The 27742-nt window shown below is 44.5% G+C and overlaps 1 protein-coding gene across 1 annotated transcript in view; it reads right to left on the reverse strand.

The window, feature by feature from the left end:
• LOC148515402 (protein kinase C delta type-like) overlaps nucleotides 1-17473 on the reverse strand; it is a 40044-nt gene extending 22571 nt beyond the window's left edge. Inside the window, exons 1-2 of the mRNA XM_088480118.1 lie at nucleotides 17128-17473; nucleotides 12656-12744 (exon numbers count right to left, since the gene is read on the reverse strand). Coding sequence (XP_088336244.1) covers nucleotides 12656-12744; nucleotides 17128-17473 — 435 coding nt within the window. The remainder of the gene's footprint in view (nucleotides 1-12655; nucleotides 12745-17127) is intronic.
• Between the last annotated feature and the right edge of the window lie 10269 nt (nucleotides 17474-27742).

Here is a 27742-nt window from a genome sequence, read left to right on the forward strand (position 1 = left end):
GATATAGAGACATTACAGTTTCAGGGGTACATAGGGCAGCTCATATGTATACATTATATTAGTGTTAGAGATACATGTGATGGGATATAAAGACTTTAGAGGGTCAGGGGTACAAATGGCAGCACATATGTATATATTAGTGTTAGGGATACATGTGATGGGATATAGAGACATTACAGGGTCAGGGGTACAAATGGCAGCACATATGTATATATTAGTGTTAGAGATACATGTGATGGGATATAGAGACTTTAGAGGGTCAGGGGTACAAATGGCAGCACATATGTATATATTAGTGTTAGGGATACATGTGATGGGATATAGAGACATTACAGGGTCAGGGGTACATATGGCAGCACATATGTATATATTAGTGTTAGGAATACATGTGATGGGATATAGAGACTTTAGAGGGTCAGGGGTACAAATGGCAGCACATATGTATATATTAGTGTTAGGGATACATGTGATGGGATATAGAGACATTACAGGGTCAGGGGTACAAATGGCAGCACATATGTATATATTAGTGTTAGAGATACATGTGATGGGATATAGAGACTTTAGAGGGTCAGGGTACAAATGGCAGCACATATGTATATATTAGTATATAAGGGATACAGAGAAATATAGAGCTGTTAAAGTGTTAGGGAGGACATCCTGAAGAAGCCGTTGGGTAATATCAGAACGAGGAAAGAAAGAGTTTAAAACTTAACTTTAATTAAACTTGATAATAACAGTTTCAAAAGATACAGCAAAGTAATTTAAAAACATTTATCATATTGATTGTTGTAACTGACATGGGACCGTATTCAATTAGCAGCGAAAACTGACTTTTTTTTCACCATTGTCGAAAACGGCTGTTTTTCAACAAAAAAAGGCGATATTTTCGCCAAAAAATAGGCGAAAATGTAATTGGCGAAAAAAAACTGGAGAGAAGTTTTCTCCATTCCAGACCAGGTGAAAAAAAAATGGAAAATCCCTATTTTTATCATTAAGGGGGCTGTCCAATGGGTTCTGAAAGAAATAACCACATTCTTAGCAAAATATTGGGATTTTGCATTTTTTTTTAGCCTGGTCTGGGATAGAGAAAACTTTTCTCCTGTTTTTTTTCGTCAATTGCGTTTTTGCCTGTTTTTTTGGCAAAAATATCGCTCTTTTTTTGACAAAAAATTACAGTTTTCGCCTATGGCAAAAAAACGTCAGTTTTCGCCACTAATTGAATACAGCCCTTAGTATGAAACAGTGTATAAGTGTATTCTGCATGCCAAGAGATATATATGAATACTGCTGATGTCTTATACTATTTGTGTTTTTCACAGTCTTAAGCTGGCCACACACTAGACCAACTTTCATCCAACCATCCAACTAGTTGATTGGTTGGAATGAAAATCTGGTAACGTATGGGAGTAAATGATAATCTGCAATTTGCTCCTAAATGCCAGAAAACAGATGAAAATGGTCGTTCAGACAATTTCGTTAAATTTTTGATCTAAACAATTTGTCCACACAACAGTTTTTGTTCATTTTCCAGCATTTGGGAGCAAATTGCTGATTGTCATTTGCTTTCATACCTTACCAGATTTTCATTCCAACCAATCAACTAGTTGGCTGGTTGGATGTAAGTTGGTCTAGTGTGTGGCCAGCTTTAGGGTTCCATAGGTGTACAGCATAGGTTCCCAAATGCAGTCCTCAAGGCTCCCCAACAGCTCAGGTGTTAGAGATATCCATGGCTGAGCATAGGTGGTTAAATCAAATTGACTGAGGGAATAATTAAGTCACCTGTGCTCAGCCATGCATATCTCTAAAGGCCCCCATACATCAGCAATTGATTGCAGCAATCGTGCAATTTGCAATCAATTGTGTATTAAAATCTTTCCCTTTCTACTTCAGGGTCCATAGGGTATCCACAGGATACCTTGGGGTATAGGCGATGGCGGCAGACATCCAGGCACCAAAGAGTTAAATTTTCAGCCTCCCAGGATGCACTGGGGTCCCTCTCCTATACCCCGCCCCCGAGCCTCAGGCCACTCAGTTTTCGTAGGTGCCTGGCCGGACCAGTCGCACCATACAGAGGGGGGTCTTTTTAAGGCCCCTGAATATTTCTTCGCAGCTGTGGCTGCACAACTAGAGTGCTCCAGCATAGGACAGTCAGTATTGACGTCCATGCTGTCACTCCTACACCCCGCCGGTACCAGAACGCCGGTACCGATCCGGGGATGTTGGTAGGTAGCTGGGGTCACAGCTAGCGGTGATCCCCGGCTACCTGGACTGTGGCCGGATGCACGGGGAACAAGGTAAGCGGCGGGGTCCCGCGGTGGGCACCCGCCGGTAACACAGTCCTGTTTGGTCCCCAGGCAGGGGGCTCCCTGGGGACCGGCTGCGCGTGCGGCCAGGTACTGATCCTGCGCCTTCCACTAGACCACCAGGGACAGCGGGCCGCAGCATGTGCGGTACAGCACGGCGTCCCAGGGGTTAATAGCACGCCAGGGGAGAACGCCTTCCCTGTCTCACAGCCGGCGTCTCCCCCGCTGCACAGTGCCATTCCACAGCGGTCTGAGCGGGCTGTGTCAGCGCTCCTCCCCCGGGCCCTGCCTTCTCTCTTCTCCTCGGTGGCCATTTTCTCACTACATGTGCTGGGGATGGCAAACGCTGCTGGAAGCTGATACAGATGCCATTGCGGTCCGGGTCCCCCGCATACCTCTCCTTCAATTAAGGTCAGTGTATGCAGCACTGTTTCCTACCAGGCTCTAGTCTGTGTAGTTGATCGCAGTGCCTGTAATGCAGGATGTTATCTGTGCATTGTATGTGACTTAAATTCTAGCGCTGTTTGCCTGTACTTTCATTTCTGACTGTCAGCCTTTTCCTATCCCTGTTCTTCTGCTACAGCCCTTGCGGTGCGGTGTCGCAGGGTGTTTATTACCTCACAGTAAACGTGGTTTTTCTGTGTCGGAGGTCACATACGCTCCGTTCACACTCCTCATGTCGGAAAGTGAATGAGGATATCCTCTTCCAGCTATAATGTACTGATATCATATGCAGTTAGCGGAGGGATATGTAGACGCTGAGGGTTTATGGAGGGCATGTTGTATTATATATCATGCCCCATTTCTGTCACTGTGCCTGCACAAAAAAGGGGACCGCCCTCGGCTGGCTAAGATGCTTACAGCCTTTGTGGGCAACGCCCCCTGCGTTTCCCCAAGGGGTTATCGCAGCCTGTGGTGGTCTCATCACATGCAGGGGTCCCTGGACAGTTGATGGTACCCCAGTGTATCCTGTTTTTCGCCCCCCCAGGTCTCGCAGGAGCCTGTGTGGGTGAATTTATTGTCCAAATGGTATAGCACCTGATGGACGTTTTACAGGGGGAGTCACCATTTCGGCCTTCTAAACGGCCTTTCGGGTCTCAGACGGGTACAGACATGACGTCTGATGACGGTGACATTATTGACTTTTTCAGACACGAGCCCCTTAGTGCAAAGGAGGCGTAGTCTGGGTCTAAAGTCTATATACCTGGCCTTCTACGGGCAGTCCGTGCGGCTTTGGTTATTACATATCCCCCGTGGCTAAATCCAAATATGCCTTCTTTAAGGATAAGGGTGTTGCCACTGTAATTCCTCTATCTGGTCAGGTGGATCATTTAGAGGAAGCGTGGAAATTCCGGGTAAGCGGTTCCAGCCTCAAAAACGGTTGACCTTTTGTATACCCCTTTTGCGGATAATTACATTTCCGAATGGGAGTTACCTTTACGGGTAGATTCTCATGTTACACGCCTAGTGAGGAGTGCTACGTTGCCCATGCCCTCCAGGTCCTCTTGAAGGAGGTTCCAGATTGCAAGGTGCTAATATATCTAAAATCCAATATTCCCTTGCTGGAGGGGCTTCCAGGCCGGCTATGGCCGTGTGCTGGGGGGCCAGAGCCATGGAACACTGAGTAGGTAACTGGATCTCTGCACACTGACTCTCCAGCAGAGCAGGTCGATAGTGGCAAATTCTCAGAGACTTTGCCACGTTCATAATGAGACGGTCTTACATATAGCTTACTCCTTTCCAGAATCTCCTCGGCAGCAGTAGCGGCTTGCCGCTCCCTGTGGTTGCGCTCTTGGAAAGCGGACGCAGATTCCATTTGGAATGCTTTGCCTTTTACGGGACAAGTCCTGTTTGGCCCTCGTCTGGATGCAATTGTGGCCCTGCAGGCAGCAGCTACGTCTGCGTGTCGGCCATCGGCTACAGTCCCATCAGGGTCTGGGACTTTGTCTTTTCGGCCCTGTGAGGCCAGGGTAAGTCTAAAATACAGCTTTCCAAGGCAGTCAGTAGCCAGGAAATCTGCTCGGCCATAAGAACAGGCTTGGAGTACAAGACGTCCTACTCCCAAGTTGGACTATAAGCCTTCAGCCTCACGGGACGGGCCTCCTCTCGGGAGGCCCCAGAGTTGGAGGCCGGCTTCTCCAGTTCGCCCAGTGCTGGTGTCTGACCACCACGGACACTGGGGTAAGAGAAGTATTTTCTTGAAGGTATGTCCTTTCCTCCCGGTAAAAGCCTCCCAGACGGTTTTTCGTTACAGGTCTTCTGTCAATTCAGGACAAGGCCCTGTAATTTTTGAGGGTGTTACACTCTATGCTCCAGGCAGGAGTTATAGTACCTATTCCGTTGTGCCAAAGGGGAACGAGGTATGACTCCATCCTCTTTCTGGTACAGACACCCAATGGGTCTTACCAGGACATTCTCAACCTCGAATCCTTCAACAAATTCTTAAGGGTTCCTCGGTTCGGGAGGGGGACCCTGCATTCCATCATTCAATGGAGCCTGGGAATTTTGTGGTGTCGTTGGATATATTCAGGGTGACTACCTGAATATCCCTCTTTTCTTAGCACACCAGTGTTTTCCTCAGGTTTGCAGTGGTCGATAAGCATTTCCAGTTTCTGGCATTGCCCCTTGGTCTGGCCTCCGCGCCTCACGGTTTACCAGGGTCATGGTAGTTATGGCAGCCCACCTGCGGATGCAGGGGGTCCGCTTGTTACCCTATCCGAGTGACCTCCTGTTGTTACCACGGTCTCCAGAGATACTTCAGTGCCATATGCAACGGACAATATCTGTGTTGCTACGTTAGGGCTGACTGATAAACTGGAAATGGTCCTCTCTGATTCTTCACAGAGGATGCTCCATATCCCAACATCTGAGGATCTTTGTGATTGAGGAAAAGATCTCTGCATTACAGGCAAAGGTACGCAGTTGCCTGCAGAGTCGCCGAGTGTCTATTCACTTGGCAATGTGGTTCCTGGGTTCCAGGATGTCGCTGTTCGACATGGTGGAGAGTACCCAGCTTCACTCTAAAGAACTTGATCCTCTCCGGATGGGATGGGTTGCCCCATAGGATAAAGTCAATAGGCTTTCCCCGAAGGTTTGTCTCTCTCTGGCCTGGTGGCTGCAGAAAGCTCACCTAAACAAGGGGCACCCCCTTTGGGATTGCGGACAGGGTCCTTCTGACGACGGACGCCAGTATCCGTGGCTGGGAAGCATGACGGGTCCACTCTTGTTCCAGGGCAGGTGGACACCAGTAGTTTTTGCGCTTCCCATAAACATATGAGAACTCTGAGCAGTATTCAGGGTTCTCCAGCATGCAGGACAGGTCCTCCACGGAAATACCGTGCAGGTACAGTCTGACAACGCCATCATGATGGCTTATGTAAACCACCTAGGAGGTTCCCGAAGTCAGGCGACACTAACAGTGGTGTCCCGAATTCTGGCTTGGGTGGAAGGCTATATCCCTGCCGTCATCGGCAGTGTTCATTCAGGAATCCTCAGATGGAAAGCAGGCTTTCTCAGCCGTCAAGACGTGCATTCAGGGAAATGTCCTCTTTATCAGGAGGTGTTCAATCTTCTGGTGAACAAGTGGAGCCTTTCACAGATGAGACTCTTCTGATAGACGTAGGTAGGTCCAGTGGACCTTCCAAGTTGTGTACCTCGTCCCTCCGTTATCCCTTCTTCCTCCAGTAATAGCAAGAAGGAGGCACACTCCTGCTGATAGCTCCAGTGTAGGCCAGATGGCACTATTACTCAGATCTTCTGAGCCTCTCAGTTAACACTCCGAAGCTGTTGCCTCTACGCCCGGACCTGTTGTCTCAGGATCCTGGCTGATACCCAGACCTGGGTTGTCTGTGGTGGAGACTGCCCTCTAAAGGTCTAGGAGTTTTTCCAGCTCTATAGTTAACAGGGGCTCTGTCCATGCTAAGAGCTCGGAAGTTTTTATCTGCAAGAATTTACCATTAGGTATGGTATACTTTCTTTCAGGTGTCGCCCTAGAGGCTAGGCTCCTCGGGTATTCCGGATATCCAGAGGTTGGCTTTCCTACAGGTGGGCTTAGATAACGGTCTTCGCCTTGCTTACCTCAAGGTGCAGGTTTCTGCCCTGTTAGTATGGTTTCAGTGTAGGATTGCTACTCTTCCTGATGTCCGCACCTTTGTGCAGGGTGTAAGTTATATTCAGCATCCCTTTGTTCCACCTGTGGCTCCTTGGGATTTGGCTGTGGTCCTTAGGGCTCTCTGAGGACCGCCATTTGATCCACTGGGCTCAGTGGATTTCAAATGGCTTACGGCTAGGACTGTATTCCTTCTGGCTCTTAATTTGGCCAGTAGGATCTCAGAATGGGAGGCTCTGTCATGTAGACCTCCCTTTTTCTCATCTTTCCTAGGAACAGGGCAGTGCTTGCCTTTACTTCCCCAGTCCTGTCTGCTGGTGAGGCTTATTTGGCTGTGGTACGGGCGCTAAGAATTTAAGTTGGCCGTACCAGTCCATTTAGGAAATCAGACTCTCGGTTTTGTCCTTTCTGGTTTCCATAAAAAGGGTTGGCCTGCCACTACGCTAACTTTGGCAGGATGGATTCACAGGTCTTCCTGTTCCATCCTCTATTAAAGTTCTTCCAGTAGGTCTGTGGGTCCTTCGTGGACAGCTCGACGTGGTGCTTTAGCGGTGATTGGCAGCCACGTGGTCATCTGTCCATGTTTTTGGTAAGGTATTATGCTTTTGATACCTTCGCCTCTCAGGATGCTTCCTTTCGGCGGCGGATTCTCCTTACAGCACAGGAGCGTCCCCACCCTTAAAGGATACTGCTTTGGGACATCCCCAAGGTATCCTGTGGATACCCTATGGACCCTGAAGTAGAAAATATGAGATATGGTAAGAACTTACCCTTGTTATCTCTATTTCTACGAAGTCCATAGGGTTCCACAGGACTCCCGCCCTGTCGCACCTGTACTGCAGATGGGCTTTGATCTGGTCACCGGTTTCTCCGTCTCCTTCTGGTGAGAATGTGATTCTTGTGTGTTCCAGACTGTCTTCTCTCTCTTTTTTGCTCCTGCTCCGGCCTATGGCTTGTTACGAAACTGAGTGGCCTGAGGCTCGGGGGCGGGGTATAGGAGAGGGACCCCAGTGCATCCTGGGAGGCTGAAAATTTTACTCTGTGGTGCCTGGATGTCTGCCGCCATCGCCTATACCCCAAGGTATCCTGTGGAACCCTATGGACTTCGTAGAAATAGAGATAACAAGGGTAAGTTCTTACCATATCTCATATTTTTTCAATCGATTGTGGTAATTCTGCAATCAATTGAAAAGGGGAAAGAGTTTTATACACAATCGATTGCAAATAGCACGATTGCTGCAATCAATTGCTGATGTATGGGAGCCTTTAAACCTGAACTGTTAGGGAGCCTGAGGACCGCGTTTGGGAACCTCTGGAATACAGCCTTATATGGAAATTTACATATTAAGGCTATCTATTCCAAGGTTTTTCTAGAATGCATTAGCTCAACACCCCTTATGTGCAACTACAGATGCGTCCAACTACATTAATCCTCCGTACGCTACAAGTCACGTTACACGTAATGCGTGAGCTCCGTGTGACTCTAGCGCAGAGAGTCTTCTTGTGTGCCTTTTTACCTTAAAATGTGTCTTATTCGCTAAGCAAATAGAACACACAAGCAGCTTATGCTGAATAAAATGATATGCGGCATGCCTACATTCTGTGCGCGACTGCGGTTATATCTGCATGCAAAATGCTACGTTACAGTGTCAGTTACCCTGTAACGTAGTATATCACATGCAGATATAACCGCAGTCACACACAGAATATAGGCATTTTACTCAGCATAAGCTGCTTGCGATAACTTCTTCTTTTCTGCTTACCGCGTCTATGCGCACTCCCGTTTTCCACACAATTCAGTTTTAAAAGTAGAGTTGCGGCATTCGCGAGGTAATTCTTGCCGATCTTTCCCACAGTAAGTGTAGGTGAGAATTGGGAAATCTCAGGGCCGTAACTAGAGTTTTTGGTGCCCTGTGCCAGAAAGAGTATTGGCGCCCCCTCCACTATTTTTCAAATAGGGACATAAGATGCGCACCTGAAAAAGGGCCACAGCCTCATGGGGAAGGGCCAGGGAGGAGAGAGGGGAGGCCTGGAGATGCTGGGGATAAATAGGTACATAAGACGCGCACCTGAAAAAGGGCCACAGCCTCATGGGGAGGAGATAGGGGAGGCCAGGAGATGCTGGGGATAAATAGGGACATAAGATGCGCACCTGAAAAAGGGCCACAGCCTCATGGGGAAGGGCCAGGGAGGAGATAGGGGAGGCCAGGGGATGCTGGGGATAAATAGGGACATAAGACGCGCACCTGAAAAAGGGCCACAGCCTCATGGGGAAGGGCCAGGGAAGAGATAGGGGAGGCCAGGGGATGCTGGGGATAAATAGGGACATAAGACACGCACCTGAAAAAGGGCCACAGCCTCATGGGGAAGGGCCAGGGAAAAGATAGGGGTTGCCAGGAGATGTTGGGGATAAATAGGGACATAAGACACGCACCTGAAAAAGGGCCACAGCCTCATGGAGAAGGTCCAAGGAGGAGATAGGGGAGGCCAGGAGATGCTGGGGATAAATAGGGACATAAGACGCGCTCCTGAAAAAGGGCCACAGCCTCATGGGGAAGGGCCAGGGAGGAGATAGGGGAGGCCAGGGGATGCTGGGGATAAATAGGGACATAAGATGTGCACCTGAAAAAGTGCCACAGCCTCATGGGGAAGGGCCAGGGAGGAGATAGGGGAGGCCAGGAGATGCAAGGGATAAATAGGGACATAAGACGCGCACCTGAAAAAGGGCCACAGCCTCATGGGGAAGGGCCAGGGAGGAGATAGGGGAGGCCAGGAGATGCTGGGGATAAATAGGGACATAAGATGTGCACCTGAAAAAGGGCCACAGCCTCATGGGGAAGGGCCAGGGAGGAGATAGGGGAGGCCAGGAGATGCTGGGGATAAATAGGGACATAAGACATGCACCTGAAAAAGGGCCACAGCCTCATGGGGAAGGGCCAGGGAAGAGATAGGGGAGGCCAGGAGATGCTGGGGATAAATAGGGACATAAGACACGCACCTGAAAAAGGCCACAGCCTCATGGGGAAGGGCCAGGGAGGAGATTGGGGAGGCCAGGAGATGCTGGGGATAAATAGGGACATAAGACACGCACCTGAAAAAGGCCACAGCCTCATGGGGAAGGGCCAGGGAAGAGATAGGGGAGGCCAGGGGATGCTGGGGATAAATAGGGACATAAGATGCGCACTTGAAAAAGGCCACAGCCTCATGGGGAAGGGCCAGGGAAGAGATAGGGGAGGCCAGGAGATGCTGGGGATAAAGGAAGAAGAAGCTACAAGTGAGAATGATAATAAACAGGAAATTGTCAGGCCCAAACAGAGTCCCCTGCCCTGCGGTGCCCTGTGTCACGGCACTGGTCGCACCACCCTAGTTATGGCCCTGGGAAATCTGCCTGTACCCCCAAAAAAGGCAGTGATATAGGATAAAAGTATATTAGTGTATTATTATTAAAAAGTTTTGGGGGTATAAGTATTTATTCGCACGATAAGCTGTTCACGGCTATATGAATTCCCCCACATAGTGGCTTATTATAAAAAGCCTATTTATGGTCACTATTGTGGTGATTGTTAGAGTTATATGTCTGCCCTTCTGTTAGTTATAGTGGTCTCAGCATACCTAATTGCTTTACTGCAGTAATAGGCAATGCAAAGCAAATCTTCTGCGTCAATAATCGGTTGTCCTGATTTCAGGAACCTGTCTGTTTTCAGTCATTGAGATATGTTTACTTTCAATAAACTGAACTAGACAAACACTAGTGATAATAATATATACCAGCGCTGGCTGTATGGAGTATTAAAAAAATACTATATAATATATAAAATATAAATGCAGGATGGTTGGTTAAAAGGATAATGGATCACATTTAATAAATCACAATTACTAATATTCATACAATAAAATCATCAATGTGCACAATATCATTAAAAACGATTATATTATGGGCCACTTGTTTTTTGGGTGTTATTCCTAAATCACAAGGTTAATTAAGACCTTCTCTGGGTGAAATTAGCAGGAATGTTTACCAGACAATGTAGCAATCACCAGTTGTCTGTGGTTTACTCAATCCAGGTGCAGGAGAGTTGTAGGGGTCGTCCACTGGTGATCAGCAGCAATAAAACAGTCACTTTGTAGAGATATGGTCCAGATGATATCCAGAGATATAATTCAGGAATCCAATATTGTAAATCCAAGTGGTCCAGAAAGGAGCTCAATGCATTTCCCTGGGTCCATACAGCCCAGCTTCCTCAGGTTCTAGCCGCAGGCTAATAGGGCCGTCACTCGGAGCGCCGGCCCCTAGAGGGCGCCACTGAGTCCCAAAAGAAAACTAGAAGAAAAAAAAATTGCGCCGGTCCTCCCGCTAGCCGCAGCAGAGAGGCTCCATTTCCCGGGCGCCCGCTGAGATTTGTTCCCAGCGAGCACCCGGCTCTTTCCCTGCAGCGCCAGCCGAAAGCCGGAGCTCACTCCTGGGCTTCGGCTTCCGGGACAGAGCACTATGGGAGGGTCGTCATGACGTCTCTCCCATAGATCCGTGGAGCCGGAGCTCACTCCTGAGCTCCGGCTCCTGCAGAGAGCACTATGGGAGGGACGTCATGACGTCTGTCCCATAGATCCGTGGATCCGCGGTCGGACCTGATGGCAGCGGAAGCAGGAGCGGGGCTTAAGTTAAGTATTGTGTTTGTATTTTTTTTTATTTCAGAAGCACCAGCACTGGGGGCACTACTATAGGGGGCACTACTACTGGGGGCATTATTACAGGGGGCACTACTACTGGGGAGCATTACTAATGGGGGCATTACTACTGTGGGCAGTACTATAAGGGGCATTGCTAATGGGGGGATTACTACTGGGGGAACTACTATAGGGGGCATTACTAATGGGGGCACTACTAATGGGGGCACTACTAATGGCTTTACTACTATATGCACTACTATAGGGGGCATTACTAATAGGGGCACTACTATAGGGGGCATTACTACTGGGGGCACTACTATAGGGGGAATTACTAATAGAGGCACTACTATAGGGGGCATTACTGCTGGGGGCACTACTAATGGGGGTCACCACTACTGGGGCCATTGTGTAAGGGGCACCACTGCTGTGGGCATTGTATAAGGGGAACTACTACTGTGAGCATTGTATTAGGGGCACTACTACTGTGGGCCTTGTGTATAAGGGACACTAATTTGGGCATTGCGTAAAAGGGGTCCCACTGTGTGTCATAACATGAATAAGGGACTACTGTGTGGTGTAATTTGAATTGGGGATAATGTATTATAGAGGTATATACTGTGTGTGGCACAATGTATTATACAGGGCATTACTGCATGTGGCATAATGTGTTATACAGGTTATTACTGCATATAGCATAATGTGTTATACAGGTCATTACTGCGTGTGGCATAATGTGTTATAAAGGGCATTACTGCGTGTGGCATAATGTGTTATAAAGGGCATTACTGTGTGTGGCATAATGTGTAATAAAGGGCATTACTGCGTGTGGCATAATGTGTTATAATGGCCATTACTGTGTAAGAAATACTTTGTAAGGTGCTTTACTGTGCATGGCAATTATTCGCCATAAGGGAAGAGCTTGGGGGAAGCCCAGCACCTTCGTAAGTGCTGGGCACGCTCCTCAGTGTGATGAATTGGGGGTGTTCTGCAAGGATATTATACCACATGACCAGGCGCTGTTGTGAATACGATAGAGTTCAGTCTGCTCCGAGAGTGATCATAGGGGAGCTGATTGAAGAGGGTCCTGATGACACAGTGAGTCATGTGTACATTGGGGGTCACATGGTATAGGAGCGGATGGAATGTGGTTACCTTGGTGACGCGGTGCCTCTGGGCATCTGTCCCCGCTCACTTACGCGCTTACAAGCCTGTGAGGAGAAACACGTGGGGGGTGGCTGAGACGCCGCATCAGTTTTTGACTGCCGAATTGTGATTGATAACAATCCTTGATTACATCTTTAAATCGAGTCACATGAAAATGGGGGACCCAGGTGACTAATGATTGAGAACCACTGACCTACAGAGAGCTTTCTATTATGGCACAGCAAAAACTACCATAATGGTGCAATAATCACATATTTGCAGAAGGATCAGATGGTTTCTGATTAGAATAAATGACAGTTACAGATGTGACCTATTATTATACACAGACTAATGTATCTGTGCATATGCATAGGATACAATACATGCCCATAATAGCCCCTCATAACAAATTGAAAGTAATAAAACGTACTTTTCCGAAGCTGCCCCGGCCCAGCTCACGGTGGATAGTGAACCGGTCGATGACATCACCGGGGCAGGCTGCCGAGACGCTGCTTGGTCCTTGTGGAGTAAAATAAGGAAATATTATTAATTTGCTGTGTAACAAGATGCATTATAAGGCCGCAGCAATGATGGTATTGGCTATTACTGAAGTGGGCTAATTGGGGCCAGTATATAAAATGCATTATAGCTGAAGACACCTTTAGTTACCAGGATACAGCAGGCCTCATTGTATAGTAACCTCACATTATAATGCACACAATGTTCCCAGTTATCTCTTTATAATCTGTATTCACCTATTCATTATTACATCTTCCCGTTGCCTAGGTATGTACATATACATTGTCTCATTTCATTTACTCACCCATCAAATCATTAAACTATTCCCTCTGCATATAAATCACTTAGCTGTTTTTTTAAATTATTAACCTTTCTTAATAAATGTAATACATGATATAGATATTTCAAAAATAGTACTAATTACTATATTATAGACTTCACCATCTTTTCTAGTTTGTTTTAGGTAAATTTACAGTTAAGGACATAATTGCAGCATGTAAAGGAAAGAACAGCTTACAATCATGTGTTAGTGTATAATACACTATAACATTTTTATAAGCTACTGAAATATCCATTAAAATGTCTGAAATTGTTTCATCTCATGTGTCACTTTCCTTGTATACTCTTTCTATATCACCATTTGAGTCGTTCATATAAAAAAAATCTTCCATTAGATCAAACATAGTAAAATATATAAAGTTGTAACCCGCCCCCTGCCTTGTCCAACCCCATTTCCTTCTTATCCACTCCCCCCTCTACTGCTCTGTCCCACCTTTCTCCCACTCCATACCACATCTCCATCCTCCATATTTACCCTGTTCCCGGCAGCATGGCAGGTCCTCCTCTTCTCTGGCACTAGGTCTGTCCCATCTCCCTAGCAGTGGGAGCCGTTGGTGTGCAGGCCCCTACTCTCACTGCTTTTGCATGTCAGAGAGTGGGATGGCCATCCATGGTTATCATCGATGGTCCCATCAGTGATTTCCATCAATGGCACACAAACCATTCGGCCAGCAATAGCGGCTACCGTTGTTTCTTCCCAAGATGTATCCTCCTCCAATTTATTGCTAAGTCTTGATACACACAAGGCTTTTGACACCATTCTTTGGCCCCATTTATTTGCAATTTTGTCACGTAGAGCCTTTGGAAAAGACTTTATCAACTTAATACATTACTTCTATAACTCTCCACAGACTAATCTCTTGATCAATGGTTTACTGGGAGGTGTGATGAGATTACATAGAGGCACTAGACAGGGATGTCCAATGTCCCCTCTTCTTTTTAATTAATCATTGGACCCCCTACTGCATCTAATTCAGCAGGATTCTTCTGTTAGAGGCATTAAGATAGGCACTAATGAACTTAAGGTGACGGCGTTTGCAGACAATGTGCTCCTGTATTTGTCTCAACCCAAAACTTCTATAACTTATCTATTATCTTTGCTTAAAGAATTTGGAGATATTTCTGGACTCCGGGTAAATTCGGAAAAATCTATAGCTTTATATCTGCGGCCTGGGTTTATTCGCCCACATTGGCATGCTAATGTACCCTTTACCTGGGCGAAGGGGTGTTTTACATACCTGGGAGTTCAGATAACTAAAAATCCCTCATCCCTATATTATACCAATATATCAAGGGCTATTAAAACTTTGCTTGGGGTTCTAAGTGGTTGGGGGCATCTTCGGCTCTCTTACCTAGGGAGGGCTAGCTTGCTTAAAATTATAGCGATTCCCTGATTGATCTACTTGTTCCAATCCTTACCGTTACTACTGTCTCAAGAAGGCATTAAAAAACTCAACACATCATTTGTTAGGTTCATCTGGAACAATAAGCGAAGTAGAATTGGCCTGGTTCGGCTCCAACAATGCAAATACAACGGGGGAATTAATTTCCCAAATATCGTTCATTATAACCATTCTGCTTTATTACGCCATTTACGAGATTGGTTGAATGGCACATCTATTTATACTGACCTAGCTCTGGAAGATAATTTTTTAAAAGATTATAATCTAACCTCATTTTTACACCTTCATGACTGTGAAGTTACCTTGGATCAAAAAGCTAACCCTCTTCTATGGACCACACGCAGGATGTGGCACATACTAAGACATAAGCAGGGATTGAATGCCCACAAAATTCTGTTTGTCTCCCTACATCGAAATCCAGAATTTCAGCTCGGTAGTGCTACATTTCCTTTCTCAATGTGGGCTGCCCGGGGTATTCAGTCTGTACGATGTCTGGTGGATTCTGATCTTAGAGGTCCTCTCGCGTTCCATAGGGCGGTAGAGAAATTTGAGTTTTTATCCTGTTTTCCTTTTGCTTATTACCAAGTACAACACTATATAAAGCAAGTCACTAAATATTTTTCAGAAAAAGATTGGGTCAACAATTTAGATGCATTACTATCAGTCCCCCCACCTTTATGTAAAGCGATATCCCACCATTACTTATTTTTGAGAGATAGCTTAGATTACAACAGTCTACAAACTGGTTTGCCCTTATGGATACACCAATTCCCCCAACTCACACCTGATGTTCAGCTCAAGAATTTATATGACTCCTGTCGAACTATCTCTGCTAGCTCTTATCAAGAATTATTTCTAAATGTCTACCACAGAACATATATTAGCCCACATCGTAGCTTCCTGATGGGATCCTCGACCTCACACTCATGTTGCCGCTGTGGGGAGGACAACGTAGCTATTTTTCATTGTCTGTGGTCTTGCCCCCTGGTCAGAATATTTTGGCTGAGAGTTCGCAAATATACTATGGATAATTTAGTCAATTTTGTGCCATTCGATCCCTTATGGGCAGTATTGGGTATTTTCCCCCAAGATCAACATATAACAAAAGGTTGTCACAGACTGCTACTGGCGGTTAGCGCGGCCTCTAAGAAAACCATTTTACAGGTGTGGAATCAGCCAGGTACACCCCCCTTTTCACTATTTAAAGAGAAGTTATTTTATTTGTTCCAAATGGATTGGGTGGAGGCTTCTTTGGACAAAGAGTCTAGGGTGTAACATATTTTTGTAATATGGGAGAGCTATATTTCTACACTCCCAATAACCACTCAACAACTTCTTACTAAATGTGTTTCTTCTTCTTCGTGGTACCTTTTACGTGTGCTTGACAATGATCCTCCAGTGGCTCCATAGTGATATCCCACACGATGCACCCTTCACCTATATTATCTACATTATCTATAACAATTTTATTTTCAATACAATGTTATCTTTATATAGTATAGTATATGTCCTGATATTTTGATTATATCAAATTGAAATTGTCAATTTGTATCCACAAATTTGTTTTTTTTTATTCAATGCTGTATTGAATTGTTTGTCTATATGTCTCTGATTCAATAAAAAGAATGAAAAAAAAAAAAAAATTGGCTCCCATTCTCTGCCATCAACAGCAAAACTAGTTGACATCGGCCAGCCACCATCAATGTTTTTTTTTAAACATTGATGCTCAATGGCCATCTCTAGTCAGAGATGGGACAGACATTACACAATTATTATCTAGATTATATTATCTAGATAATAGTAATAATTCTAGTAATAATATCTGACAGCTGGAGACATGTTGGCTGACTAGATGAGCTGCTCGGTTAGATGCAATGAGGGAGATGCAGGAGATGATTTGATGAGTACTTTATGCAAAATAAAAGCTGCATTAATTTTCCAAATGTAACTATAAAATGACATTTGGATCTGAGTGACTGCTATAGGTTACAGCACATTTATGTTGTGTACTTGACTTCATACATGTTTCCTTACTTGTTGAATGTACTATTTTAATAATTTTTTTCTTTTTAAATTTCAGTGGGAGATTTATGAAAGCATGGAGAGGGATAAAATACCAACCAATCAGCTGTTACCTGTCACTGTACAGGCTGTGTTTGAAAAATAACAGGAGCTGATTGGCTAGTACTGTATCTCTCTCCATTTTATCTCTCCAAGCTTTGATAAATCCCCCCCTGAATCTCTCTGCTTAATCTTTCTCTTGCCGTTGATAAATCTCCCCCTAAGAGGGATATTCATGAAAGCTTTGAGAGAGAAAAAATCATTCAATCATTTTTCAACACAGCCTGTTCAATGACAGTTAGGAGCTGATTGGTTGTTACTTATCTCTCTCCAATCTTTCATGAATATCCCCCTTAGTACTTTAATAACTGTATAACGTCACCCATAGTACTTGAAACTTGAAGAAATCCCCTCAATATTGCTTATATCATAACATGTTAATATACAACCTTGGCCAAGTAACATCACTAAATGTAACAGACATGTTGCTAAATTTTGAATCCAACTGAAGTGCAGGAGATCTACAGCTGCCCTATACTGAGACACTTTTGGCCTGATGAAACCACCTTCCCCTCTCTACCTGATCTTGGCTGGTCACACTCTGATGACTCCATCTTGCTCTCATCCCTCTTCTTCTTCTTCTTCTTTAAATCTGAACTGGACGAGTCGTCGGTCCATCTTCTTCTATTCCGTTGTTTCCTCTTCTTGCCACGACCAGCCTTAGGATTTGTTGTCTTCTTGGGCTCACTCGGCTTCCTCTTCAGAGCCCGTCTTCCTGCCATCTTCTCACTCACTTGCGCTTTTCCTCCAGCAGCTTCCATGTCCAGTAGTAGGATGAGCTCAGTCTTCCAACTGCCGTTCTCCACTTTGAAAGTTAACAGCCGCGTTACCCTGACTACAGGTGTGTGATGCCAGCGCATGGGCATCATGTGATCTCACCAGTCTTGCTGCTTCCCCATATACACTATAATGTATTTATTATGGGAGAGGGTCTGTGTTTTAGAAAGTAGAATAATTTGTAGATTGTCTTGTAATTTTACTAATTGTATAATAGATTGAGCCCATCTGATATACAATTACTTATGTCACTGTAAATTGGGAGTGGTGCCTATGTTCATTTTCCTATGTTTTTATTACTGGATATCACTTCTCCTCCTGAATCAGCATCATTTCCCTAGAGAAAAGCAAATCATCCCCCCTCTGTCCTCTGATACCCTAACATGTTGCAGCTTCTCCAGAGTGTCCCCTCACCATGGGTATCATTTACTAGCCAGGTAATCTGGTGAATGACTGTGAGACTGCACGGTAACATGACATAGGCTCCCATGGCCAAACACAAATAATATGTCCCACAATGGAAGGATCACACATTGAGGTCTGACTGCAGAGCTAGAAATTTACATTGCAATGAAACAAATGTACATGTTCTTCTAGTATGTGAGAGTATTATTCTATGTAAGGGATGAAGGTGCCCATTCATTAGCCGATCTGGGCCTGTGTGCTCCATCACATGGCTCTCCCTATGTGCTGCTCTCAAGGCATTTGGATTAGGCCTAATATTATACAGATTAGAGCCCTGTATAAACTACCCCTGTTAGTGCTCACATATGTTTTGTATCTTAGTTAAATATTTTTTGTACTAAAAATCCTCTCACTCACCAGTCTCCAATATACCTTGTACGTTTTTCATCTTTATTAAATCAACTTTTTCTTCTGCTTTTATTATAATGACAAAAAACATTTATACTGGTGCATGACACAGTACCCCTAGGAAGAAGCCCTTTACCCCCCATGTTCTGTCCTCCTCATACATACCAGCCTCTACTCCTTCCAAACAGCGGCATTGTACTAGGGGGGATCAGCCGGTGCTCCTCTCTTTATGGGTATGTGGACTGTATGCACAGTGATGCTTATTAGGCCTGTATACTGCTATGCTCTGTATTGTGTTGAATTGTAAGTCTTCTGCGCTTTATATCTTGTGATGTCTGAGCTGTGTCTGGTAATTACACGTGTAAGGTGCTGTGTGTCACTTGTGGCACCATATAAATAATGGGTAGTAATAATAATTTGTATTAGTACACATTAGTAGATGAGCCCTATTTAGTTAGTGCTGAAATTACTTCCCCCTGCACGACAGATTACCTCTATGTGATATAGGTGACGTTCTGTGAAGAAGTTTCTCACCATGGGCCTGATTCTGAGTCACACACAATCCACACACAATACTGATGATTATGTAGGTCACCTTTTATTGCATCTGCATTTGTGACGGTTTATACAATGGGTAATATTATTTAGTTATATTACCAGGTATTTATATAGCGCACACATACCCCGCAGCGCTTAACAGAGAATATTTGGCCATTTTCACATCAGTACCTGCCCCAATGTAGCTTACAATCTATGGCCCTCATTCAGAGCCACTCGCTAGCGGCAGTACGCTCGTTCCGAGCGATGTTCGCACATCTGCGCATGCGTACGGTTTTTAGTACGCATGCGCGAACCAGTCAGTGCGGCCGAAAATCGTTGGTACGCAATATAGCGAGGGCCTGCTATTTTGAGTGACAGAATGAGGCGTATGTGGGTGGTAACAGGGGAAGGTGCTTGAAAACGGGGAGTGGAGATCCGAACGCAGGCGTGCTTAAAGGTCAAAACGGGCGTTTTAAGGGAGTGCATAATTAATACAGCAGCGTCATTGACCACGTCACTTGGTTTTTTTTAACTCAGAACTGCTCGCAAAATAGCGGTTGAAAACACCAACCACAAGAATAGCGAGCAGTTCATACACTGTACGATGTACTCGATTAATCTAATAAATAGCGGACATGACGTATGGTGCGTGCGGCCAGGGGGCGTTTTTATCAAATAAACGAGCGTATGTTTTGCTCGCTCGTTCAGACTTAGAGGTGGGAACAGACTGCAATTTGCGAACGGATCATTTGAATAGCCACCCCTTGTTTTTGAACGAACGACCACAAATAGCGAACGGCTCTGAATCAGGCCCTATATTCCCTACCAAATGTACACGCATATATTTACACACTAGGGTGTGGGAGGAAACCGGAGTACCGAGAGGAGACCCACATAGGGCCCAATTCAATAGCTACGGGAGCTCCCTCCTGCGGCTATTCATCACCGCACTGAATTGAATTCGGCCCATAGTTAGGGCCTTAGTGGGAATTGAACCCACGACCTCAGTGCCTCAGTGCTGTGAGGCAGTAATGCTAACCATTACACCATCTGTGCTGCCCAAATAGAATACAAGTGCAAACAAAAAATATAAATCTCATGGATGTAATGGGAGTGTCGCGGACACTGCGTCCACAGACGCAGCCAGTATGATCCTCCTTTCCTTCCTTCTTTCCATCTCTTCTTAAGTGTGCAACTGCTCCCACCCCACTGTCAGTATATTTTCTGCTTTATATAGAAATACAGGATATAATTGTAAGATACACGTTAAATGGAAAGTGATACGTTTTGTAATGCAAATCCAGGTTTCTTGAATGCTCTTAAGCCTGTAGGGACCCAGACTATTTTCATGTAATTCTCTTGGTCCATAAATCCCACTATGTTTTTGTCTCTTCTAAAGGCGCACATCCACATGCCGATAATACTGAGCGATTGCACGATTACGACGTCATAATCGTGCTATCGCTCAGTAATCGTGCACTTGTATGTCGGAAACGACCAGTGATGTTTGCTCCCGCTGGTTGTTTCCGGCATCAATCATTGGGTGAACATGCCAGTCAATCTGTTGATAACGACAGTTTGGGCATGTTCACAGATGATGGAGAGTGCCTACACTGAACGATCAATCGGTCAGTGTAGGCACAGCACAGACCGTGAAATGACTGCATGATTACAATGTAATACTCGTGCAGGGGTTTTTTGGTCTGCTAGTGGATGTGCTGCTTTAGTAGTTTTTCTATATGTAAAAAAAGCATCCTCTAAACTGGGCGATATATGTAGTATAGTATTATATTCAATAAAAATCATAACATACCTCTAACTCTATGATCTAGGTTTTGTACCTGAAATAACATGTTATTAAGTAGTATATAAAACACAGGTAACACATTTGTAAATCCAATAAAAATCTATGTTTAACAATTAATAAAGCCAGTAAATATTTGTGATTATTTGTTGCTCGGGGGAAAAACCCATTTCATTGCACTAAACCCATTTAGAGCTAGGAATATGTCCAGCTAATTTTTATTTATTACCAGTTATTTATATAGCGCACACATATACCACAGCGCTTTACAGCCCTTCGGCAAACAAACTGCCTTCTGTTACAGCCAAATATTTACTTTGACTCATCAGTCCTGAGCACCTGCTGCCATTTTTCTGCTCCCCAGTTCCTATGTTTTCGTGCATAGTTGAGTCACTTGGCCTTGTTTCCACGTTGAAGGTATGGCTTTTGGCCACAATTCCTCCATGAAGACCACTTCTGGCCAGACTTCTCCGAACAGTAGATGGGTGTACCTGGGTCCCACTGGTTTCTGGCAATTTAGAGCTGAAGGGCTAGAGAGCGGTACAATAATGAGTCTGCAGGCAACAGTGAAGTATGATGGACATTCCTTCCAAGTTTGGGGCTGCATTTCAGCAAATGGAGTTGGGGATTTGATCAGGATTCATTTTGTCCTCAATGCTGAGAAATATAGGCATGTACTTATCCATCATGTAATACCGTCAGGGAGGCGTCCGATTGGCTCCAAATTTATTTTGCAGCAGGACATCGACCCCAAACATACAGCCAATGTCATTAAGAATAATAAGGACTCCTGGAAGTGATGATATGGCCCCACAAAGCCCTGATCTCAACATCATCAAGTCTGTCTGGGATTACATGAAGAGGCAGAAGGATTTGAACAAAATTACATCCACAGAAGATCTGTTATTAGTTCTCCAAGATGTTTGGAATAACCTTTGTGCCGAGTTCCTTCAAAAACTGTGTGCAAGTGTATCTAGAATTGAAGAATTGATGCTGTTTTGAAGGCAAAGGGTGGTCACATCAAATATTGATTTAATTTAGATTTCCCTTCTGTTCATGCACTTTGCATTTTGTTAATTGATAAAAAATAAACTATTAACACTTCTATTTTTGAAAGCAATCTTACTTTGCAGCATTTTTTCTGCACCTGCCTAAAACTTTTGCACAGTACTGTATATGTGTGGAGATGTCATGGTACTTTAAATTCATAATGTACAGCCATGGTCAAAAGTTTTGAGAATGACACAAGTATTAGTTTTCACTAAGTCTGCTGGTTCAGTTTTTATGATGGCAATTTGCATATACTCTAGAACAGTGGTAGCCAACCTCGGTCCTCAAGAGCTACCAACAGTTCACGTTTTCCAGACCTCCTAGCTGGTGCACAGGTGCAGTCATGACTCACTAACACATTTGAAACGATCCACAGGTGGAGCTAATTATTAAACTTGTGATTCTGTGAGGAGACATGGAAAACATGCACTGTTGCAGCTCTTGAGGACCAGGGTTGGCTACCCCTGCTCTAGAATGTCATGAAGAGTGATCAGGTGAATTGCAATTATTTGCAAAGTCCCTCTTTGCCATGACAATGAACTTAGGACCTGATTCAGACCCGCTCGGTAGGCTGCGTTTGCAATTAGCCTGCCGATATTTGCAATGTGCGCATGCCTATAAGTCGCAGTGCGCAAACTAGTCTATGCGATCGGGAAAAATGCTTGTCCGGAGAAGGAAAGGTGAGCGCTACCATCAGTCCTGTGTCTTGCCAACAGTAATGCATCCTGAAACCATTCTTGTGTGGAGTTGCTTCACAGCCAAGAGAGACGGGTGATCAAACAAAAACCCACAAATTCTGACAAACTCCAAGCATTGATTAGGCAAGAATGGGCGGCCATCAGTCAGTATGTGGCCCAGAAGTTGATTGACAGCATGCCAGGGCAAATTGCAGAGGTTTTGAAAAGAAGGGTCAACACTGCAAATATTGACTCTTTTCATAAACTTAATGTATTTGTCAATAAAAGCCTTTGACACTTATAAAATGCTTGTAATTTTACTTCAGTATACCATAGTAACATCTGACAAAAAGGTCTAAAAACACTGAAACAGAAAACATTGTGAAAACCAATACTTGTGTCATTCTCAAATCTTTTGGCCATGGCTGTACATACAGTCAGGTGCATAAATATTGGGACATTTTCATATTTTGGCCTCTATTCACCACCACAATGGCTTTGAAATGAAACAAACAAGATGTGCTTTAACTGCAGACTTTCAGATGTAATTTGAGGGTTATTACATCCAAATCAGGTGAACGGTGTAGGAATTACAACGGTTTCTATATGTGCCTCCCACTTTTTAAGGGGCCAAAAGTAATGGGACTATTAACTCAAAAGCTATTTCATGGACAGGTGTGGGCTATTCCCTCATTATTTCATTATCAATTAAGCAGGTAAAAGGTCTGGAGTTGATTCTAGGTGTGACATTTGCATTGGAATCAGTTGCTGTCAACTCTCAATATGAGATCCAAAGAGCTGTCACTATCACTGAAGCAAGCCATCAGGCTGAAAAATCAAAACAAAGCCATCAGAGAGATAGCAAAAACAGGTGTTACCAAATCAACTGTTTGGAACATACTTAAAAAGAAAGAACGCACCGGAGAGCTCAGCAGCACCAAAAGACCCGGAAGACCATGGAAAACAACTGTGGTGGATGACAGAAGAATTATTTACCTGGTGAAGAAAAACCCCTTCACAACAGTTGGCCAAATCAAGAACACTCTCCAGGAGGTAGGTGTATATGTGTCAAAGTCAACAATCAAGAGAAGACTTCACAAGAGTGAATATAGAGGGTTCACCACAAGATGTAAACCATTGGTGAGCCACAAAAACAGGAAGACCAGATTAGAGTTTGCCAAACAACATCTAAAAAAGCCATTACAGTTCTGGAACAACATCCTATGGACAGATGAGACAAAGATCAACTTGTACCAGAGTGATGGTAAGAGAAGAGTATGGAGAAGGAAAAGAACTGCTCATGATCGGAAACATACCACCTCATCAGTGAAGCACGGTGGTGGTAGTGTCATGGCGGGGCATGTATGGCTGCCAATGGAACTGGTTCCCTTGTATTTATTGATGATGTGACTGCTGACAAAAGCAGCAGAATGAATTCTGAAGTGTTTCGGCAATATTATATGCTTATATTCAATCAAATGCTTCAGAACTCATTGGACGGCGCTTCACAGTGCAGATGGACAATGACCCGAAGCATACTGCAAAAGCAACCAAAGAGTTTTTTAAGGCTAAAAAGTGGAATGTTATGCAATGGCCAAGTCAATACCCTGACCTGAATCCGTTTGAGCATGCATTTCACTTGATGAAGACAAAACTGAAAGGAAAATGCCCCAAGAACAAGCAGGAATTGAAGACATTTGCAGTAGAGGCCTGGCAGATCATCACCAGGGATGAAACCCAGCGTCTGGTGATGTCTATGCGTTCCAGACTTCAGGCTGCAATTGCCTGCAAAGGATTTGCAACAAAGTATTAAAAATTGAAAGTTAGATTTAGGATTGTTAGTTTGTCCCATTACTTTTGGCCCCTTAAAAAGTGGGAGGCACATGTAGAAACCATTGTAATTCCTACACCGTTCACCTGATTTGGATGTAATTACCCTCAAATTTAATCTGAAAGTCTGTAGTAAAAGCACATCTTGTTTGTTTCATTTCAAAGCCATTGTGGTGGTGAATAGAGGCCAAAATATTAATATTCTGTCAATGTCCCAATATTTATGCACCTGATTTTAAGTGTGTATTGTACAAGTAATATAGGTAAAAGCCATGGCACGAGCTATAGTCGGGAAGCCCATTTTTAACATAGGCAGAGTGTGTAGGGCTCGCGCTGCAGGTGGGAAGGGCTAGGAGGCAGCGCATGGAGGGGCTCCTGCTTAGTGCAGGAAGGAAAGAGGCTCGCGGCCAGAGTGAGTGGTAGCGTGTCTCTGTAGCCTGGGGTATAAATAGAGCGGCCCGGCATCTGTTGCTGGGCAGTCTGTTGTTCCCCTCATCGAGTGCTCACCTCCCTGTTTGCTGGGGAGCGGAGCTGTGGTGGTCTGCTGAGCATAGGGGGATGGAGCCGGATAGGAAACATCAGCAGCGGCTGTCAGCAGAGAAAGCTTACAGCTGACCGGAAATGGAGCATTGCTGCATGCTGGGGAGGTAGAGGTCCCGGCGATGGAGCAGCAATGGTGGTCCCAGAGGAAGAGCAGAGCTCATCACACAGCTGTCAGCCTGTGTTCAAGGAGATGGGGCATGTCTTGCAGCCCACAGTTACGGGGCAGCGGAGTCGACGAGGTGGGCGACTCCTGGGGTGGCCGGCAGCACAGTGAGGGACCGGCGCTGCAGTTTCCATTCCATTGTCAGTGACCGCTGGCTGTGAGAAGGAGGCGGGACGGCTGTCTGAGGGGCCCGTCTTTACATCATACGTGAAGAAGCAGCTGCACCTGCTTGCTGATGCAGGGGGACCTGATGTGCAGGTACACAGGAGTTGGTGAGCATTGATTAGTAGGAATATCAACCACAGCAGCTGTCAGTAGGATTAAGCTGCTGGTTGTAACATCTATAACTGATTATCGGAAGGGAGATCCAGGAAAAGCACTGATAAAAAAGGATGCTGGTATTGTCAAAGTTGACAGCCGCTAGTGAAATTTAGCCTAGTACACTGTACCCCACATTTGCCAACTAAAGTAGGGATCTGGGAAAGGGTATAGAGGCACAGCTGGGATTTGGATATACTTCTCAACAGAGACTAGAAGTTTGAGGTAATTACTAAAAGCACTTACAAAGCATAGGTGAGCTCTGGAATTGTTTTACTACTCTAGAGAGAAAGTCTACACTGTTGCTATATTTGGGATCACATGTATCTATGACCTCTTTTAGTTTCAAGTGGATAAAGACATAAAGTAACACTGTGTATCAGCTGTGTATCAGCAGACTGACCCTAGCAGACTACTATCCAGTCATACTCACAGTTATATCTCATTAGATATCTTATCAGACTGTGGATATATAAAATTAACCATCTGTCATGTAAAAGTGCCTGAGTTATACCTACATGGTTAGTAGGAAAAGTGTTTTGGTAACATGTGTGGCTCTGTACAACATACATATGTTGCTAATATGTATTTAAGAGTTAAGACATCCATAGTCTGTTAGAATCCAATATGGATGACTGGGTCTCATAGAACTGTAAGCTCCTCCGTATAGTGTTTATTGCACATCTAATTGCATGTTTTATCTGACTCATAGGAAGAGAAGGTGTTATAGTTATTGATGTAAAATGTCGGTGCAATATCCTGTAAGAATATTTTCTGTATGTGAATTTTAAGTTATGGGATTTAACTGTTTGTTAGGCTCCACTTCAACCATTAATATAAATAAGTTATAATACTACAACAAATGGAGCGGTTACTTATTTATACATAACAGGGAAAATAAATATTATATCCAATGTTCCAATCTACTGGTAGTTGAGTTACTATGCACCAATAGGATTTATGGATACATAGGCTATTGGGAAATACTATAACTATAGCATTTAAGTGGGTTTACCCAAGTAGGCCCGGACTACTACCAATACTTGGGTGGAGGCACTGGATTAATAAGAGGAGGTACACCACTTAGCAGGAGTTTAAGGGTGGGTACAATAGTTTACATGGGAGTTAGTAACCTGGTGTTTCTAGAGAGGTTACAGGGGAGTTATATAACAATTACACACATTCTACACAGTATAACCAAATATACTACATATTCCAAATATAATTGATACAATATAACTGTACAATATAATAAACCTCTAACATATTAAAGTCTAAACCAGTTTTGTGGATGGTTGTTTGTTTGATTTGCTATAATATTATGGAACATATTAATGTGAACTTCCATTATATAATTGTTAAATGTTACTGACACAACAGTGAGTGTGTCCAAGCTGAGCGGCAGCAGCCTCCCTGGACTCACTGCAGCCCAGCACACAGCAAGGTGTTCTGGGCTGGGGAGAGAGGCTGCTGTCACTGAGGGTTCGGTGGCGGACCTGGTACACTGCTGGGCCCTTCCAACAACCCCAGGCGTGGGCAATTAGTACCCGCTGCACCCCCCTCTCGGTGCTCCTGCTGTGAGTATTGCTGGCAGTTCCGTTACTAAGGGTGTGCAGGTAGTGCTATCGTGCAAGGCCCTGGGGGCGGCACCGTCTTTGACCCACAGCTCCAGGATTTTGCTTGCAGAGTGCCTGGAACGGGCGCACTGGGCAAGCAACCTGAAGCATGTACTTCCCAATGCTTGTGGCCGCCCTTCTCTGACACTGATTGCTGGGGTATACCTATATGGGTAATTGATGTCCTCTCAATGTCTGTATCATCAGAGTTATCCTCTATTGTGGCAGAATTTTACTATATAAACTGTAGCCTTAATCTATATAGATTCATAAGACCAATGCATGTGTTCCATATATAGAACACTACAACAATCACCACATAATATCCTCAATTACAGGTAATATGTCTTGTAAGAAATGAGTCCACTCCATTTCTAATTTCTGTGAGCTCTTTTGCCAGTACCGTGTCATTGGGTCAGGAGGAATGCCACAGGTTCTTACAGAAAGACGCCACATACTATTCACATGGCAAAACCTCTTTCATTCACAGCTAATGATCCCTCATTAAATGTTTGTGTTGCCCTTGCATATATTTATATAACGCTGACACAAAGGATAAATTGCGCACTCTTTTACACGTCACCCTTCTCACTAGATTGATGCCCTGGGGTGGCTCAGCTGGGCTGGTTTGGGGGTGTCCTGCGCCCTGGACTTTAACCCCAGTATGTTAGGGACCTACCCTAAGAGGTTACATGGACGTGGTGGGTAGGCCCATAACCTTGGCCATGATTATGCTAAAACCTCTATTTATTGCACAATTTTATTGCAGAATGTATTATATATGTAATTAGCAATGTTGGAGTTGTGCAGTTGTAATTTTTCCTTTTGTGTCTGCAACATTAGTCTCAACAGGTAGCACCTCCCATTATATATATTCAGGGTGTGCAGTCTAGGCCCTTTTCCATATATTTATATGAATAAGATCATCTGTAAGGCACCTTTCTACTTCAGGGTCCATAGGGTATCCACAGGATACCTTGGGGTATAGGCGATGGCGGCAGACA

Source organism: Taudactylus pleione, unplaced genomic scaffold (genome assembly GCF_031769625.1).
Source record: "Taudactylus pleione unplaced genomic scaffold, aTauple2 ptg000250l, whole genome shotgun sequence".
In the NCBI taxonomy this organism is placed as follows: Eukaryota; Metazoa; Chordata; class Amphibia; order Anura; family Myobatrachidae; genus Taudactylus; species Taudactylus pleione.